At 34.4% G+C, this 19951-nt stretch overlaps 1 protein-coding gene across 3 annotated transcripts in view; it reads left to right on the forward strand.

The window, feature by feature from the left end:
- The window catches only part of LOC111046217 (xaa-Pro aminopeptidase ApepP), a 50514-nt gene extending 30980 nt beyond the window's left edge, over positions 1-19534 (forward strand). For all 3 annotated transcript variants that reach the window (XM_039425610.1, XM_039425609.1, XM_039425612.1), the window contains exons 9-11: positions 6805-6982; positions 14694-14869; positions 19143-19534. In XM_039425610.1, coding sequence (XP_039281544.1) covers positions 6805-6982; positions 14694-14869; positions 19143-19274 — 486 coding nt within the window. In that variant the 3' untranslated portion in view covers positions 19275-19534. The remainder of the gene's footprint in view (positions 1-6804; positions 6983-14693; positions 14870-19142) is intronic.
- The last annotated feature ends 417 nt before the right edge of the window (positions 19535-19951 follow it).

Genomic DNA, 19951 nt, shown 5'->3' on the forward strand with positions numbered 1-19951 from the left:
CTTAGTCAGTGCCTGTCGTGCATGGAATGCAATTCCTGTTTCTATCAGGTCCATCGAGAGCCGAGCGAGCTTCATCCTGACTTAAAAAAAACATCTTTTGGAACAAATGACTGAAACTGTCCGGCCCTAGAACGATCACATGACAACCATCCCTCACCCATTCCACAAATACAAACCCCTTTAAACCTGTTATAGAACGAATTGTATATATATATATATATATATATATATATATATATATATATATATATATATATTTTATATAAACTCATGTTATTTCAATTATATTACTGAAAGTTGATTACCCTGATCTACTTTCAGCCTACTTCATTTTATTAATCAATTATTTGATCTTATCTACCTTTATAATTATTTTACTTTATCAATTTTCTGTTTTTTTTTCTCTTAAATATTCATATTGATCAAAACTTTCACAATATTTCCATTAATAAATAAATCCTTAGTTTAAATAATGAAATTTACGTTTTGGTAGAGAGTTAGTGGGAAGGATATTTTTAATATTCTTTCCGAAGAATGGACATTGATATGTCCAAAGCTCCGCCAATTTATGTAGATGCATAACAATATAATTATTATCTATAGTTATTATATTAAAAATTGCTTTTTCATATCATATACAGTTCAATAATTATCTTCTTAGTCTATATCATGTAAATTCATCTATAATTTTGCTGTATTGTAAGCTATTGTATATAAGTGTATGAGACAGTATATATTGTAATCTACATAAATAAAGTACTCAATCAATCAATCAATGAGACATAATACTTAAGTGTCACTTTTTCGCCCTCGGTAGTAAAAAACAGAAAAACTCCCTAGGGAGGAAAAGTGACTCCATTTAAATAACATGGGAAGCATCTCTATTTCAAAAACTCACATTGCAATAGGTTAGAAGGTCTAAGCTCAGATAAGAAAGCATAATAGAGGTGTATGTCATTGAGTCAACTGAATTCAATACCAAAACAAGAAATTTGATCAACTCATGAAATATAATGTTTGTAGGCCTATGATGTTATATTCTTAATATTAGTAGACAATAAAAATTTATACAATTTTAAAAATATTTTATTCTATTCAAAATACCAGCCAACAAATATTTTTGATCTGCAATTCAAATCTGAAACGCGGTATCTGGAGTCAGCCATTTTTGGTAGCCGCTCAGCTGATATAATTGTTACAACTTTAGCTGATAGATAGCGAAATCGGCAGTGCCAATCAGCCGACCGGTTTTTAGTTATTAGATTTTAGGTTATGTTGTTAGGAAACATTGTCACCAATACGTAATTTATTAAAATGATTTTATTTGCAGTTTCTATAAAAATAAGTAGATGGAGGAAAAATGTTGTGTAAATCACGAGCGAAAAATACTTTTTCTCTAGTCGTACTTTTCACTCTAGATATACAAATAACTATTTTTCATGAAACTTTCACATCAGAGGTTCATAATACCTCAAATGGTGAAGAAAGTGATGCTAGTTCCGATAATGAATAGTAGGTTAATTGAGTAGTTGAAATGTTTGCTTTCTTATTTAAAAACACTTTTTCTCTATTGAAATATTTAATACGTCTATTCCATTTTAATACATAAGAATGAAAAATCTTAGTTTATCTACTTCACTTGGAGCTTTTCCTAGAAAAATCACTTTGATGGAAGAAGGGCCTCTGTAATGTTCTTTATCCAATATTAAACAATGTAGGAAGTGATTCTCAGTTATTGTAGCACAATTACTGGACAAATTAAACTTTGAAGTTTCATTCAACTAGATTACTAGCTGATACACAAGATAATAGTTTCCTATAAATCACTTTGAAATCTTTGACAGCGTTTTTCTCAAAACATGGTTTTAGCACATGGGCCCTTATTTCATCAGACTCCTCAATTATGCCTGCAATGCTTGAAAGGGTATCAAATACTAGAAATAGTTACTCTAAGGGCCGGTTTCCAGGCTCGGGATTTAGCTAAGTTCTAGACTTTAAACAGCTGGAGTCAGAAAATTGGCTTTCTGAAACGGGGCGCAGTCGCATTCCACGTTTAAATTAAATTTCGAAAAACTAGAAAATTGAACACAAAATAAAATAAAGAGAAAATAGTGTAAGTTTCTGCTATTTTTAATTATTTATGAATGTTTAATTTCGTCAAGGAAAAACGCTTCCAATATTATAGAAATGAGAAAATAAAGATTATCATAAAAACTGCGACTACGCCCCGTTTCGGATAGCTAATTTTCTGACTCCAGCTGTTTGAAGTCTAGAACTTGGCTAAATCCCAGCTCGGAAACCGGCCCTCAGTCTAGCTACACACACATCGATTTTAGTTTGTACGGTATTTTGCCGTCTGACAGAATCCAAGGGCAGGGCAGTGGACTGTGGATGATAGTTGGTATAAATACCTACAAATAAATCTTTGAATTCTGTACATAAAAATACTGATAGCTTGAATTGTGGTAAGTACGCCAATAAAAGACTAAATGAATCAACAAGATAAGATTTAATAATAATAAGATAATAATAGGCAGATGGCCACATACAAAAACAATTGTGTCAAATATTTTGGGATCAATAAAATAATAATAGGCAGATGGCCACATACAAAAGCAATTGTAAGTAGGTTAAGTCTTTGAATCTTTAAATAATAATAGGCAGATGGCCACATACAAAAACAATGAGTCAAATCTTGGGAAAATTACAACATGTGAAATAATGTAGAGAACTACAAAATTTAAAAGAAATTAGGTCAATGACATTAATGACCATTGAAGTATGACAATAAATGCAAAGGTAGTAATAATGATACCTGAAATGAATATAAATTGAGTGCAATAATGAAAGTTATTACTAAGGTACAATAATAATGATTAAAAATGACAATAAGCTGTAAAAAATGCTCAGCAAGTAACGTATAAAAATATATGCGGCATAGGCCTTCAGTGATTTGAATGTCAAGATAGACTTCGACCAAATAATTAATAGGCGTCACTGGCCTTAGAATAACACTTAAAAGCTAAGGGTAGCTAATAAATATAATGAAGATTATCCAGGTAAATATAGGCGACATGGGCCTTCAATGAATTGAATGTCAAGACAGACATCAATTAGAACGAGTAATAGGCGACAGTGGCCTTAGAATAACACTTAAAAGCTAAGGGTAGCTAATAAATAATGAAGATTATCCAGGTAAATATAGGCGACATGTGCCTTCAATGAATGAATGTCAAGACAGACATCAATTAGAACGAGTAATAGGCGACAGTGGCATTAGAATAACACTTAAAAGCTAAGGGTAGCTAATAAATATAATGAAGATTATCCAGGTAAATATAGGCGACATGGGCCTTCAATGAATTGAATGTCAAGACAGACATCAATTAGAACGAGTAATAGGCGACAGTGGCCTTAGAATAACACTTAAAAGCTAAGGGTAGCTAATAAATATAATGAAGATTATCCAGGTAAATATAGGCGACATGTGCCTTCAATGAATTGAATGTCAAGACAGACATCAATTAGAACGAGTAATAGGCGACAGTGGCATTAGAATAACACTTAAAAGCTAAGGGTAGCTAATAAATATAATGAAGATTATCCAGGTAAATATAGGCGACATGGGCCTTCAATGAATTGAATGTCAAGACAGACATCAATTAGAACGAGTAATAGGCGACAGTGGCCTTCAATGAATCACTTGTAAAGCCAAGGGTAGCTGTCAAATCCAAAGAATAATTGCTACTATTGAATACAATTATATAGGCGTCAGTGGCCTCAGAAAAATCACTTGTGAAGCCAAGGGTAGCTGTTAAATACAATGAATTAATAGGCGTCGGTAGCCTTAGTGAATTGAATGTCAAGATAGACATTAATCAAATAATAAGTAGGCGTCAGTGGCCTCAGTGAATTGAATGTCAAGATAGACATTAACAAAACAATTAGTAGGCGTCAGTGGCCTCAGAAAATCACTTGTAAAGCCAAGGGTAGCTGTCAAATCCAAAGAATAATTGCTACAATTGAATACAATTATATAGGCGTCAGTGGCCTCAGAAAATCACTTGTGAAGCCAAGGGTAGCTGTTAAATACAATGAATAATTGCTACAATTGAATACAATTATATAGGCGTCAGTGGCCTCAGAAAATCACTTGTGAAGCCAAGGGTAGCTGTTAAATACAAAGAATAAATAGGCGTCAGTGGCCTTAGTGAATTGAATGTCAAGATAGACATTAATAAAACAATAATGATGCATACGTAAATGAAAATTGAAAAGAACGATTTACATAACCTGAATAAAATTTTGAAGAGGAGATGCGGCCAGGCAGACAGGCAACGACTCCGCAATACCAACAGGAACAGGACATCAGCAAGCGATGAAGTGATCTGGCCATGCGATGACAAGCATGGAAACGTCCACTACAGCAGGCGAATCCCCCAATGGAAAAGTAGGCTGGAGCGAGTAGAATTCCAAACGAATAATCCGATCTTCAAATTGTGGAATTTTTGGATTGATTTCCAAACAGTAGAGATGATGCACTTGAAAGTTTGAGGTTCACGAGGTGAAGCCAATTGTAGAAAAATGGCAACTGAAGCTTACACGAGGTTGTAATTTTTGACAAAGTTTATCCAATTTTAACAGAGTAACTGAGTGAAGAACTCGATGAATAATTGAATCACACTGAAGAATAGAACAAACGAATTAATTTGAAGAATAATTCACACTTTAAAAACGTTTTGTAAGTCCGATGAATTCAGATGAAAGGTTTAGACCGAGCGCAGGAAGCACACTCGACTATCCACCATTGAAAAGACACGGAGACGCTGCAAGCTACAATGAAACAGGCAAGCTGCCGGATGTGTTAGAAACGTAGGCAAAGCGCTCGCAACCGAAAGGTGAAAAGGTAACAAATATCTAAAAGGTAAGATGCCTAAAGACAAGATTAAATTCTAAAAAATCGAATAGCACAAATATTAAAATTGCAACGGCAAACAATCCGACGAAAAAATATGAATAGAAGTATAGAAAACCAGCTGACTAGAGCAGTGGCAAAGAACCGCGACTGTGACGTCACTGGTCAGCGCAGACGCACAAAAGACACAGCGCGCAGACAGACAGACATGATGACGACATGATGTCTACGTAGTAGCGGAACGAATAACAAGTGGAACCGTTCCAATAGATGCTTTGTCAGATTTTACACCGTCCTTATAAATTCTATTAGATTAAACAGATGATTTCCAACAGATTATGTTTGTCAAGTTCCGTTTGATGTAATAGAATTCATAGGGACCGCAAAATATCGTACGAACAAAAATCAATGTGTGTGTGTGCGGGGCTTGAGTGTATCTAAAGTGGGGGGCGACAAATTTATGATGTACTCTTCAAAACTGCATGAAATAAAACTTTGAATACATACTGTAAGCTGGATGTGCCTTCACCAATTATGTGAGGAGGGAAAGAACTATGATGACAAAAGAGAACAGAATAACTAGAACTTTAATGAGTCTTTAACATATGTCACATTTAATCAGAACAAGATTAATTTTATTATAAAAACAAAATTGATATGAAATTAATGGGGAAAGCTACTCGCTGCTGCTAAAGATACAATCTTTGTGATTATGATTAATTAGCAAAGAAAAACTCAAAAAGGATAACACCTACTTTTTGAAGATGGCTTCCCCCTTTGGCATTCACTGGTTGAACCGCGACGTTAATTTTTAGTTAAAAATCAAAATAACTGATCTGGTTAAATGGGTCCAGATCCCGTCTTATTCAATAATACAATTCTCTTTAAACTGCCCGAACTGCGACAGGAAAACTGTATTATAAAACAAGAGCAAAATCTATCCTTTTCACCAGAACAGTGGGACTTTACTGTCAGTCCTAACGAACGAGCTCAGCCCCAAAAGCTAAATTTTGGGTATTAATATAAACTCAGTCAATGCCAAACATGAAAGCCATTTCAAGTACATAGTTTTATCTGTCGCACAAGCGGCACGTTTGTTATTAGAAACAAAAAGAAGCTACGTTAATATTGACAACAAATAAAATAAACAATCTTACTGTTGATGACAAAGATTGTTCAAAGACAAAAACACTGTTCATTTTAGAGTTTTAAAATTAAAGAAGTTCAATGAACAGTGTTTTTGTCTTTGAACGATCTTTGTCATCGACAGAAAGATTGTTTATTTCATTTGTTGTCAAAATTAATGTAGCTTCTTTTTGTTTCCAATAACAAACGTGCCGCTTGTGCGACGGAAAAAAATATGTACTTGAAATGGCTTTCATGTTTGGCATTGACTGAGTTTATATTATATGTATGGACATATAATTATTATATGTCCCATATGACCAGGTGGCAATACTTCCATTCGGAAAATGAAATAACACGTTTCTGACTCTTAGTGCCGGTTGCACAACAGCCGGTTAAATTTCAACCATGATTAATCCCACGAGAACCAATCAGAGAAGCCGTCTTTTTAAAAACGCCTTCTCTGATTGGTTCTCGTGAAATTAATCACGGTTAAAATTAAACCGGCTGTTGTGCAACCGGGCCTTACAATGTGTTTTGAAAAAAACATTGTTGTACATTCCGTTTGCAAATCGAAAAAAGGAAGTTGGGATTCCCCTCACTCCGTATGTCATCAAACCATTTTATTGCACAGAAACCATTATTTGAATGTGCAAAACTGATATTTGTATGATAAATATATCTGTTTTTTTTCCGATTCTTGTATTTTTTTGCTAACCTTATAAATAAATAAATAAATAAATAAATAATTTATCTGTATACAGGGAATGTTGCTGGACCCACGTGCCCGCCAAGCACTATGGGAGGTGGGCCTAGACTATCAGCATGGCACCAGTCACGGAGTGGGCAGCTACCTGTGTGTGCATGAGGGCCCCATGGGCATATCCTGGCGGGTCTATCCGGACGACCCAGGCCTGCAGGAGGGCATGTTCCTGTCTAATGGTATTATTTCATTTTTTCATATGGCTTTTATCGGCAGAAAGATCCTTTTGGATGTTTTGCCTCGCCGTATTACCCAATGTCCAATGGTATTGACGTTAAACTGTCGGTCCCGGCTGAAGTATGACAGTCGTAAGGCCCATTGACGGCTTAAATTATATATTCAGGCGGTGGGACCTTCCCGCAAGGGACTCCCCACCAACAAAAGCGATACGAATTTACTTTCAATGGTATTGTGCAACTCATACCACTGTAATTATTATCTATAAAACAACAACGTATAGAAACAATAGCGTAAGTAGATATCCCATGGTATAGTGCGTTTATGTCGCAACTTTTACTGTTATCTCAAATCGATAGTCCACGTAGTTCTTTCCTGTGAAGCTTTTTGACGCTGGTAGTCTCTCATATTGTGCCGTTCATACACTCTTACCCGGTCAAAACAGTAAAAATCGACAGTAATCGGCTTGAGATAACAGTAAAAGTTGCGACATAAACGCCCTATACCATGGGATATCTACTTACGCTATTGTTTCTCTTTTTTATTATTCAACGAAAATCCTAATTAAATGCTGTAATTCACCCCGAAGACTTCTGCTACTGCAAATATTGACAACAGGGTTGACAGCTAGATGGAAATTCGTTTTAATTAGACTTTTATTTTCGTTTAATAGTAATCATTCATTAATTAGCATTATAACAAATGCATTTCCAATTTATTTCCATTATACCACTCTATTAAAACATTTAAAGAAATTCAAATTGGCAGCGTCATTAATTAGCATTATAACAAATGCAATTTCCAATTTTTTCCATTATACCACTGTATTATAACATTTAAAGAAATTCAAATTGGCAGCGTCTATATACATTCGCTGTCAGTATAATTCTGAAATGTCTACTGTATCAATTTTGTTGTTGTTTTTTTAATGCAGAATAAAATTTCATTTTCTTTCGTTGATATGTTTGTTCCGCATTTACAATGGAACACGGCTATAGATTTTAATGAAATTTGGCAGGTATGTTCCTGTCAAATTTCATTAAAATCTATAGCCGTGTTCTTGACAGGTTTTTGACATTTTGCATTCTAAGAATGATATAATAGGAAAAGGAATTTCCTCCATAGTCCATAAAAATCAGACTGTAGAATAATTCATGACTAACAGGTAACCCGTGCCCCGCAAAGGTGTAATTAAAATCTTGAGAGACTGAAAACTTGATTTACTGAACTATTGAAGGATCTATAATAGGCCTAAATCCATCCACGGTAAATTAAGAATCTATATGCAAAATTTCAAGTTAATCAGTCCAGTAGTTCAGACGTGATGATGCGTCATTTGTGAATTTCTTATCCCGTATAAGCCAAATCTTTCCTTTATCCTATTATATTAAGCGAGCAATTTCTGTATTTATATATCTCGTTATTTTTATATCTGGTTATTTTTATATCTGGCTATTTTTATATCTTGTTATTTATGTTTTACGGATCTCGAAAACGGCTCTAACGATTTTCACTAAATTTGGAACATAGTAGGTTTATGATATAAAGATTCGATTGCACTAGGTCTCATTCTTTGGAAAACTCGCTGAATGACATTAAAAGGATAATTCATCCTTGGAAAACAGATGATAATTTCGTCGTCTCTCGATAACAGAAGATGCGTGTGCCTGTGTGGGAGAGAGACAGAATTATTTCCAGCTGTGTAATCATAATCAATCAGCGAGAAATTTTATCTAGCTAGACAATTTAATCGATTTGATCAACATAATCTGATTTGTTGACATGACATGATAATCCTCCTCAACTAGAGAATATCATAATTTTCAAAGTTGATCACTATTTGCCAATTTCAGTTGATTAGTGAGTGTTATTCAATTTGGTTTGTATATAATCTAAATTATACATTTTTTGTTTTCAAATGTTTGAACAGAAAAATTGAACCTGAATTCAAGTGTAAGGAACATAACCTACTTTCTGGACTATTTATAGTGTATAAATCAAAATTCGGGAAAGAAACAGTTTTGGGCTGTGCCTGTTAGTACTTCCCCAATCATTTTAAATAATTGTGTTTGGTCTATCAAAAGTCAATAAATAAATAATTAAGATAAGTATTTTAATTTGAGTTTATAGATAAGCATTTTTAGTTGAGTTCTGAATGTATTTCACTCATGTTTGCAGACAAGATTTTTCTTAAGCGAACAGTATTGTATTCAATAATCTGTAATATCATTTGTATAATGGAATTTGTCATGTAAGTGATATCATTGAATGAAACTTGATTTGAAGTAACGAGCGAAGCTCGGCCCCCCGATATTTATTATTACAGATAGATTAACCAGCTGACGCGTGGATTATTAATTGCATGCAATGAAGACAAGAGACAGCGTCAACAAGAGTACAATCAAACATGTATAATGACTAAGGAAAATAATACTCTACTCTCAAACACGAAGATGAGTAAAAAAACACTCATTTTGCTCTCATAAAATTCGTCCAGCTTATAATATGTGCGTTTCTCCACTGTCATTACAACGTGGGCCTCACTATAGATGGATTGTTAGTAGCTGTTTAAAATGACTTCATTAATTTATCTCAAGTATTTATATTAAACATAAAAATATCTGGTGTTCTTTGTTTGGTTTTTACTGATTTCGTACTTAGTCCAGTCACTATATTATATGCATGTCCAGTCACTAGTGCATGCAATTTATATTGTGTTTCTGATTTTTTAATATATTATTTGGGTACAAGTCCAGAACCAATTTCTTCATGCAAAATTTCCTTGTGCTAGATACAGAGTGGCCCAAAAACCTCGTATTTTCGGCTCATTTTCCAGTTTTCAGCTATTTCTGCCAAATCTTGTAATCGGACAGAAAAATTTTCTCTTGCTTTTTTCAGATTATAAAATTCTGAATAAAATGAGATCATTCGGAACTCTCTATCTCCAATGCGTACTGAGTTATGATTTTTCAAAAATGAGTGAAATTTGAAGAAAAAATCAATTTTGATAAATTTTTAGTTTTTGATCAACAATATCTTCATTTAGATGTATGATTCAAAATCCCTCTGGGTGTATTTTTGTGCTCTACAATCTGAGATCAGGTAGAGCGCTCTATCTCATATAGATTTCTAGGAAATACTGGAATGGAGTGCATCTAACGAGTGATTTTCATAGAACATAATTTCATGAACCTATGTCATTGTGCGAAATATCAATGTGAGGACAATGTAGTTGGTGTTGATGGTTGAACCTGAAAATTAGGTGTTTTTCACAATAGAAGGAGCATTGTTGTCAGGTGTACCTAGAAATCTGATATTTGTATGATAAATATATCTGTTTTTTTTCCGATTCTTGTATTTTTTTGCTAACCTTATAAATAAATAAATAAATAAATAAATAATTTATCTGTATACAGGGAATGTTGCTGGACCCACGTGCCCGCCAAGCACTATGGGAGGTGGGCCTAGACTATCAGCATGGCACCAGTCACGGAGTGGGCAGCTACCTGTGTGTGCATGAGGGCCCCATGGGCATATCCTGGCGGGTCTATCCGGACGACCCAGGCCTGCAGGAGGGCATGTTCCTGTCTAATGGTATTATTTCATTTTTTCATATGGCTTTTATCGGCAGAAAGATCCTTTTGGATGTTTTGCCTCGCCGTATTACCCAATGTCCAATGGTATTGACGTTAAACTGTCGGTCCCGGCTGAAGTATGACAGTCGTAAGGCCCATTGACGGCTTAAATTATATATTCAGGCGGTGGGACCTTCCCGCAAGGGACTCCCCACCAACAAAAGCGATACGAATTTACTTTCAATGGTATTGTGCAACTCATACCACTGTAATTATTATCTATAAAACAACAACGTATAGAAACAATAGCGTAAGTAGATATCCCATGGTATAGTGCGTTTATGTCGCAACTTTTACTGTTATCTCAAATCGATAGTCCACGTAGTTCTTTCCTGTGAAGCTTTATGACGCTGGTAGTCTCTCATATTGTGCCGTTCATACACTCTTACCCGGTCAAAACAGTAAAATCGACAGTAATCGGCTTGAGATAACAGTAAAAGTTGCGACATAAACGCCCTATACCATGGGATATCTACTTACGCTATTGTTTCTCTTTTTTATTATTCAACGAAAATCCTAATTAAATGGTGTAATTCACCCCGAAGACTTCTGCTACTGCAAATATTGACAACAAGGTTGACAGCTAGATGGAAATTCGTTTTAATTAGACTTTTATTTTCGTTTAATAGTAATCATTCATTAATTAGCATTATAACAAATGCAATTTCCAATTTATTTCCATTATACCACTCTATTAAAACATTTAAAGAAATTCAAATTGGCAGCGTCATTAATTAGCATTATAACAAATGCAATTTCCAACTTTTTCCATTATACCACTGTATTATAACATTTAAAGAAATTCAAATTGGCAGCGTCTATTCACGGCAGCGTACATTCACTGTCAGTATAATTCTGAAATGTCTACTGTATCAATTTTGTTGTTGTTTTTTTAATGCAGAATAAAATTTCATTTTCTTCCGTTGATATGTTTGTTCCGCATTTACAATGGAACACGGCTATAGATTTTAATGAAATTTGGCAGGTATGTTCCTGTCAAATTTCATTAAAATCTATAGCCGTGTTCTTGACAGGTTTTTGACATTTTGCATTCTAAGAATGATATAATAGGAAAAGGAATTTCCTCCATAGTCCATAAAAATCAGACTGTAGAATAATTCATGACTAACAGGTAACCCGTGCCCCGCAAAGGTGTAATTAAAATCTTGAGAGACTGAAAACTTGATTTACTGAACTATTGAAGGATCTATAATAGGCCTAAATCCATCCACGGTAAATTAAGAATCTATATGCAAAATTTCAAGTTAATCAGTCCTGTAGTTCAGACGTGATGATGCGTCATTTGTGAATTTCTTATCCCGTATAAGCCAAATTTTTCCTTTATCCTATTATATTAAGCGAGCAATTTCTGTATTTATATATCTCGTTATTTTTATATCTGGTTATTTTTATATCTGGCTATTTTTATATCTTGTTATTTATGTTTTACGGATCTCGAAAACGGCTCTAACGATTTTCACTAAATTTGGAACATAGTAGGTTTATGATATAAAGATTCGATTGCACTAGGTCTCATTCTTTGGAAAACTCGCTGAACGACATTAAAGGATAATTCATCCTTGGAAAACAGATGATAATTTCGTCGTCTCTCGATAACAGAAGATGCGTGTGCCTGTGTGGGAGAGAGACAGAATTATTTCCAGCTGTGTAATCATAATCAATCAGCGAGAAATTTTATCTAGCTAGACAATTTAATCGATTTGATCAACATAATCTGATTTGTTGACATGACATGATAATCCTCCTCAACTAGAGAATATCATAATTTTCAAAGTTGATCACTATTTGCCAATTTCAGTTGATTAGTGAGTGTTATTCAATTTGGTTTGTATATAATCTAAATTATACATTTTTTGTTTTCAAATGTTTGAACAGAAAATTGAACCTGAATTCAAGTGTAAGGAACATAACCTACTTTCTGGACTATTTATAGTGTATAAATCAAAATTCGGGAAAGAAACAGTTTTGGGCTGTGCCTGTTAGTACTTCCCCAATCATTTTAAATAATTGTGTTTGGTCTATCAAAAGTCAATAAATAAATAACGAGCGAAGCTCGGTGCCCCGATATTTTTAATAAATTGATCAAATTTATTTATTCTATTCACTCATTTTCTCTGTCTCATATTTTGATTCCAACTGTGGTAGAAAATGACAAAATATCGGGAGAGGTCCAATAGTTATGCTTCAAATAAGTATGCTTTCGAAAGTACCTGATTTCTTGTAGAATTCCCTTTACTACAATAAATATTGATACGATTCCTTCATTTTATTCCCTTCTTTCTCCGTCTCACACTTTGATTCCCAGATTTCCTCAGTGGGAGAGAATGAGAAAATTAAGGGAGAGAGATCATCGTAACATTTGACTTGGAGTCTCTCAATTTCCAAAATAATCCTATGTCAAAATGTCCTCTTTCAGCTTGAAATCACCATCTATCACCATGATAAAAATTGCCAATCAAGAAAATTGAAGAAATTATTACCAATACCATATATATATATATATATATATATATATATATATATATATATATATAAAATGCATGTTGGGCTGTGCCTGTTAGTACTTCCCCAATCATTTTAAATAATTGTGTTCGGTCTATCAAAAGTCAATAAATAAATAACGAGCGAAGCTCGGTGCCCCGATATTTATTATTACAGATAGATTAATCAGCTGACGCGTGGATTATTAATTGCAGGCAATGAAGACAAGAGACAGCGTCAACAAGAGTAAAATCAAACATGCATAGTGACTAAGGAAATAATACTCTACTCTCAAACACGAAGATGAGACAAGAAACACTCATTTTCCTCTCATAAAATTCGTCCAGCTTATAATGTGCGTTTCTCCACTGTCATTACAACGTGGGCCTCACTATAGATGGATTGTTAGTAGCTGTTTAAAATGACTTCATTGATTTATCTCAAGTATTTATATTAAACATTAGAATAGCTGGTGTTCTTTGTTTGGTTTTTACTGATTTCGTACTTTCGTCCAGTCACTATATACATTTGTGCATGCAATTTATATTGTGGTTCTGATTTTTTAATATATTATTTGGGTACATAAGAGAAGTCCAGAACCAATTTCTTCATGCAAAATTTCCTTGTGCTAGATACAGGGTGGCCCAAAAACCTCGTATTTTCGGCTCATTTTCCAGTTTTCAGCTATTTATGCCAAATCTTGTAATCGGACAGAAAAATTTGCTCTTGCTTTTTTTTAGATTATAAAACTCTGAATAAAATGAGATCATTCGGAACTTTTTATCTCCAATGCGTACTGAGTTATGATTTTTCAAAAATGAGTGAAATTTGAAGAAAAAATCAATTTTTGATGAATTTTAGTTTTTGATCAACAATATCTTCCGATTGTTATCATTTAGATGTATGATTCAAAATCCCTCTTGGCGTATTTCTGTGCTCTACAATCTGAGATCAGGTAGAACCTATGTCATTGTGCGAAATATCAATGTGAGGACAATGTAGTTGGTGTTGATAGTTGAAGCTGAAAATTAGGTGTTTTCACAATAGAAGGAGCATTGTTGTCAGGTGTACCTAGAAATCTATATGAGATAGAGCACTCAACCTGATCTCAGATTGTAGAGCACAGAAATACGCCCAGAGGGATTTTGAATCATACATCTAAATGATAACAATCGGAAGATATTGTTGATCAAAAACTAAAATTCATCAAAATTGATTTTTTCTTCAAATTTCACTCATATTTGAAAAATCATAACTCAGTACGCATTGGAGATAAAGAGTTCCGAATGATCTCATTTTATTCAGAATTTTATAATCTAAAAAAAGGCGAGAGCAAATTTTTCTGTCCGATAACGAGATTTGGCAGAAATAGCTGAAAACTGGAAAATGAGCCGAAAATACGAGTTTTTTGGGCCACCCTGTATCTACCACAAAGAAATTTGGCATGAAGACATTGGTTCTGGACTTCTCTTATGTACCCAAATAATATATTAACAAACTAGAACTGCAATATAAATTGCAAGCACACCCCCTTTTTTATGTCTATATTGACTGGACTAACTGTAATGTATTGCAGAGCCTGGTTACTACGAGGATGGCAAATTCGGAATCCGCTTAGAAGATATAATCAGGATAGTGCCAGCCAAAACCCCATACAATTTCGCCAACAAAGGATTTCTCACGTTTGAAACAATTACATTCGTACCGATTCAAACTAAAATGCTGCTACCTCAACTACTCACTAAAGAAGAGGTTAGTAATTTCATTTATTTCTGCAACTTTCATGAAAATATTTTCATGGGTAAAAAAATGTTTACACTAATATTGACAACCTTAGGCTGGCTACTAACGGTTGAACAAGCATGCACACACACAGTCGACTTACATTGTTTTGTCATTACAGCTGTAGGGCCTAATCACAGGGAATCGTTTCGAGCAAAATTTGTTAAGGTTAGGTTTTTGTATTTCCAATTTATGTTGTTTATTTTTTCTTCGCTGCTCTATTAAATTATTGTTCTATGATTATAAATTGTCATTTTCCAGTGGTTTGTTAATATTGTTATTGGTTGTTTATTCTATGTTAGAAACCTCTCGCTGATTGTATGTGCATGCACGTTCAACCGTTATTGGCCAGCCCAAAGAGAGCAAAACAACTTGCAGCTATGAATCATAGAGTATGAGCACATTGGAAGCGTGTATGTGCAAGTGCAAATCAGATCATGCATGAGCCGAAAATAAATTCTGGAAAGAGTCATTGAAACACGTTGTGACTTGTATGTAGCTGTAACCAGTAAGTGCACGCGTTCAGTGTGAGTGTTCCTATTGCTCCTCCCAGATTTTGTTTCTCATCTCTGTGCACTTGGTCATGCATGACTTGCACTTGCGCATATACACATCCAATGTGATCATGCCCTTATTCTATATTGTTTTCGCCACACTGCACAGAAAGCATCTGTTTTCCAGTCCCTACGTGGATCTGAAAGACATTGTTTGCAGACGACTCTCGTCTGACGTCAGAACAGGTTTCTTTCCGGCCTAGGCCGGAAAGAGTACCCTTTCCAGCCGCTAACATGGAACTAAGAAAGGTGATCAAAAACTTTTCATTATTTGTGTTCATTATTCAATAATTAAAACATTTATAATAATATCATCTTATTGTCATTTGAAAGAATAAAAAAGTATAAACTCAACCTCCCACACAATTGAGCATAATCTTTTAGGTTATTTAGACAAATCAGAATAAAAAATAAAAATACTTGGACAATTTCCTGATATTTAGATTACCTCAGATTTGCTAGAGTTATCACCTTCCACTTCTGCTTTCGGAAGTGCTTAGTAAACAATTATTCTCATAAATTTATATTGTTTTATTTTTGTGTGTGGCGAAAAATAGCGTTCGCACCACGGGCAAAAATGTTTTTCCGGCTCTCAATCTTTTCTAGTCCTCGGCCTACGGCCTCGGACTTGAAACCGATTTCGAGCCGGAAAAATCTCATTTTCTGCTCTAGGTGCGAAATATACTATTTATCTAAAGGTAGTGTGACATGAGAAGCCCTTCAGCAAAAAACCAGTTATATTGGTAGAAAGATTTACCAAGTACTACCAATTCGGTTGCGGGAAATATTAACGATAAAAAAGTTTAAACGAAGTTTGAAATTATTTCTAAAGGAGGAATGCTTTTATAGTCTGAAGGACTATTTTGATTACTGTAATAGTGTCAAAGACAAATAGTAATTATATACTAGATATAAATTTAATTAAAAATTAATGGTGTCTCGCTTTTGCTAGCACTTTGACTTGTCTGACGCCGTTGAGGCCAACCAGACGTAATATATATCTATCTATCTATCTATCTATCAAACTGTGACGCCGTAGCGTCTTCGGGCGATGTTGCACGTATCTCAGCTAATTTATATGCAAAATAAGTTCGCAATAAATACGCAATATACAGTTCACACCAAAACATATGTTTTCATTATTTTTGTATCTGATCACATTTATACTCTGTACAAAATTACTTTTTACTTGGGATGGACATGCGCAGCAGAGAAATCATATAGAGGGAGGGATACAGAGGCGCGATGTTGCCGTTTTGAAGCGGCCAGCGTTCTCCAACTTCTATAGTCAGGTCCACGTTATAATGACAGTATTTGATCAACTTTGGTTTTGCTATCCTTGTCTATCATTCGACAAAGCCGGCGGTACTATCCTTTTCTAGGTCCACAACGGTGCCAATTATGTTTTTAAAAGTGTAGAAATATGATTAATTAATGCAGAGAATGGGCATCGCTATTCTTCTATCTTTATCCACTGTCATTATAACGTGGACCTCACTATAGTTACTGTTCATGTGCTCATGCTACACATGTGAAGTTTCCTGTCTGAAAGCAGTCAGACGCAGAGGCGAGGCGTCCGGTCATCTCTGGATTCGCCGATGACTGGACAGAAATTAATTTGTATTGTGAATATTATTAAATTTAAAATAAATACAAAAAAAGGTGAAGAAACCAAAAGAGAATGATTTTTTTGCGAGCGCGCCAAGTTTGAATAAAGTAGATTACTGCATCATCTGTTCCATCCGTTCAATGTGATTCTCAAAATATGTGATTCCAGTAATGCTATTTAGCATTCGTTACCACCACTCTTCTGCATCATCGCTCTTCCTCTCACCGTAAACGATGGTGGAGTAAACGGTCAAAGACATCGCTATTTTCTGCGAGTCCACTGTTGCGCGCCAGTGTTGCAAACCGTACAATTGTTTGCAATTTGTTAATATACTGTATTGATAATTATTATAATTATTTCATCTATGTTAGGTTTTGAAGCATCTAAATTTAAAAATCTACTTTGTGAAAATAATTAAGGACTGATACTTTTGTGAAGTGAACAACTACAAAACTCAACCTAATTCGGACTATGTGTAACCTTATCTAAATTTGGGAGAGGGATAGCACAAGGTTGCCTTATTTTTCTCTCCCTATCATTCTTGATGATGTACTTGTATGAATCAATAAAGAATTTCATTTCAATTTTTTTGATTAATTTTAATTATTGAGGGCCAGTTTCCGAGCTTGAGATTTAGCCAAGTTCTAGACTTTTCAACTCTGGGATTTTGAATAGTAAGCTCATACTAGATGTCATCTTGCTCGATAAATAATCGTACAAAATGAAACATTATATCTTGAGTAGGGGAGGGGGGTGCAGCGTTCATTCGAATTTTCAACTGAATAGTTCCTGGAGATTGATTGATTGATTGATTGAGTACTTTATTTATGTAGATTACAATATATACTGTCTTATACACTTATATACAATAGCTTACAATAAAGCAAAATTATAGATGAATTTACATGATATAGACTAAGAAAATAATTATTGAACTGTATATGATATGAAAAAGCAATTTGTATAATAACTATAGATAATAATTATATTGTTATGCATCTACATAAATTGGCGGAGCTTTGGACATAAATCAATGTCCATTCTTCGGAAAGAATATTAAAAATATCCTCCCCACTAACTCTCTACCAAAGATGACTGAGCCAAAAAGTCACGCCTTGCCCCTGGTCAGACGACTGACAAATTGGCAACTGCGCTTCTACCTATGAGACTCTATTAATCACTGTAATTGGCTGATCTCCCTCCATTTCTATGCACTGCATATTCCTCCAAGTCAAAAGTAATTTTGTACGGATTATAGTTGGTGTCATTATTTAGCTGAGAGCGCGGAGATACGGAGCAACGTTACAGAGATATGGCTGCGTTAGAAACCGTAGCATTAGCAACGCGTATCATGTAACGTCAGCGACGCGACGTCTGACAGATCGATTAAATTTAGGAGAAACGTCTTCCAAAAGACGTCGCTCAAGCTACGTATGGCGGTCTGAAACGGCCTACCAGTGCCTTACCAATATATTCACTTTGAACCCCTCTGTATGTAACTTGATTTTCTCCTAAATTTTATATTTGTAACATTTGATGATATTGCTGTTAGAAATTATTGTCCATTGCTCAAAATAAAAATTATTGACAATATAGGGCCTAGCCACACGAAGCGTTTTGCAGGCATTTTCAGACGAGTCGGCAGGGCAGAGTCGATTGGCTGATTGAATTGACGTTCGGGAATCAGCTGATTATCAGTTATCATCGGACATCTGCCCTGCTGACTCGTCTGAGAACACCTGAATAAACGTTTCGTGTGGCTTAGCCCTTATAATATTTATTTATTTATTCGTGGACAGAATCACAAATCATATAAATATGATTAGGAAGGAACAACAGGCTTGGCCCAAATCTATTTAATTCCCAAATTTTGATAAAATTTATTCAAGTGTTTTCGTTAATTATGAAGTTTCATAATATCAATAGCAATTCTGAAAATCATTCATCAAACAAATGGTTCAAGATTTTTCTAAAAGTAGAATTGACAATATTATATCATTTGTTTTCATTTATTATGAAGTAACACAATATCAACAGCGATTCTGTGAATCATTGTTTTTGTTTTTAAAATGTGTTGCAGATTTGTTACTTGGACAACTATCACAGAATGTGCAGAGATAAAATCGGCCCCCTATTGCAACAGAAGGGGAAAACAGACGCTTATGAATGGCTATGTCGGGAAACTGAGCCACTAGGACAGTGCCTTATCTAAAAGAAGAAAAAAAAATATTTAAAACAAGGAGAAAAAGCTTAGTTGGCTGCACTCTAGCCAGCAACACTGAATAGCACAAACAACATACGCCTACTCAACAATAGTAAAGTTCACGTTATAATAGCAGTATTTAATTGAAAATAGTGTTGCTATCCTTTTCTATCATTTGATAGAGCTTCGCAATGTTGTCAGTTTGACAGAAATATTATTTTTACTTTTGACAGTGACTGTACAGATGTGTAAACAAAGAAGTTTTATCCGCCATGTTTTTTCCATAAGCTGTAAATTCTTCCGAAAATCAGAATAGAATAGAAATTGTCTCTTTTCTGTTTAGGGCTACTTGTAATATAAATAGAAATAAAAATAAAAATCTCAGTCCCCCTTTTTGAATTATTTTATCACAATATGTTTCAACATTCATGCCATTTTCAAATGATTTTCCAAAAAAAGTGAAATTATACTGTATTTTGAAAATCACTTGAAAATGGCATGAATGTTGAAACATTGAATGAAAAAGACTAAGAAATTGTCAAAAAACCACTGATTTATTGATAATAATTAGAAAGACCGGTTTCGGTTATTACACCATTGTAAATCTCTGATAAACCAGTTTCATTCAATATGAATAATCACCACAATATCAACTTCTCAACTAATGTTGAAACATGTTGTGATAA

Source organism: Nilaparvata lugens, chromosome 4 (assembly GCF_014356525.2).
Source record: "Nilaparvata lugens isolate BPH chromosome 4, ASM1435652v1, whole genome shotgun sequence".
Lineage (NCBI taxonomy): Eukaryota > Metazoa > Arthropoda > Insecta > Hemiptera > Delphacidae > Nilaparvata > Nilaparvata lugens.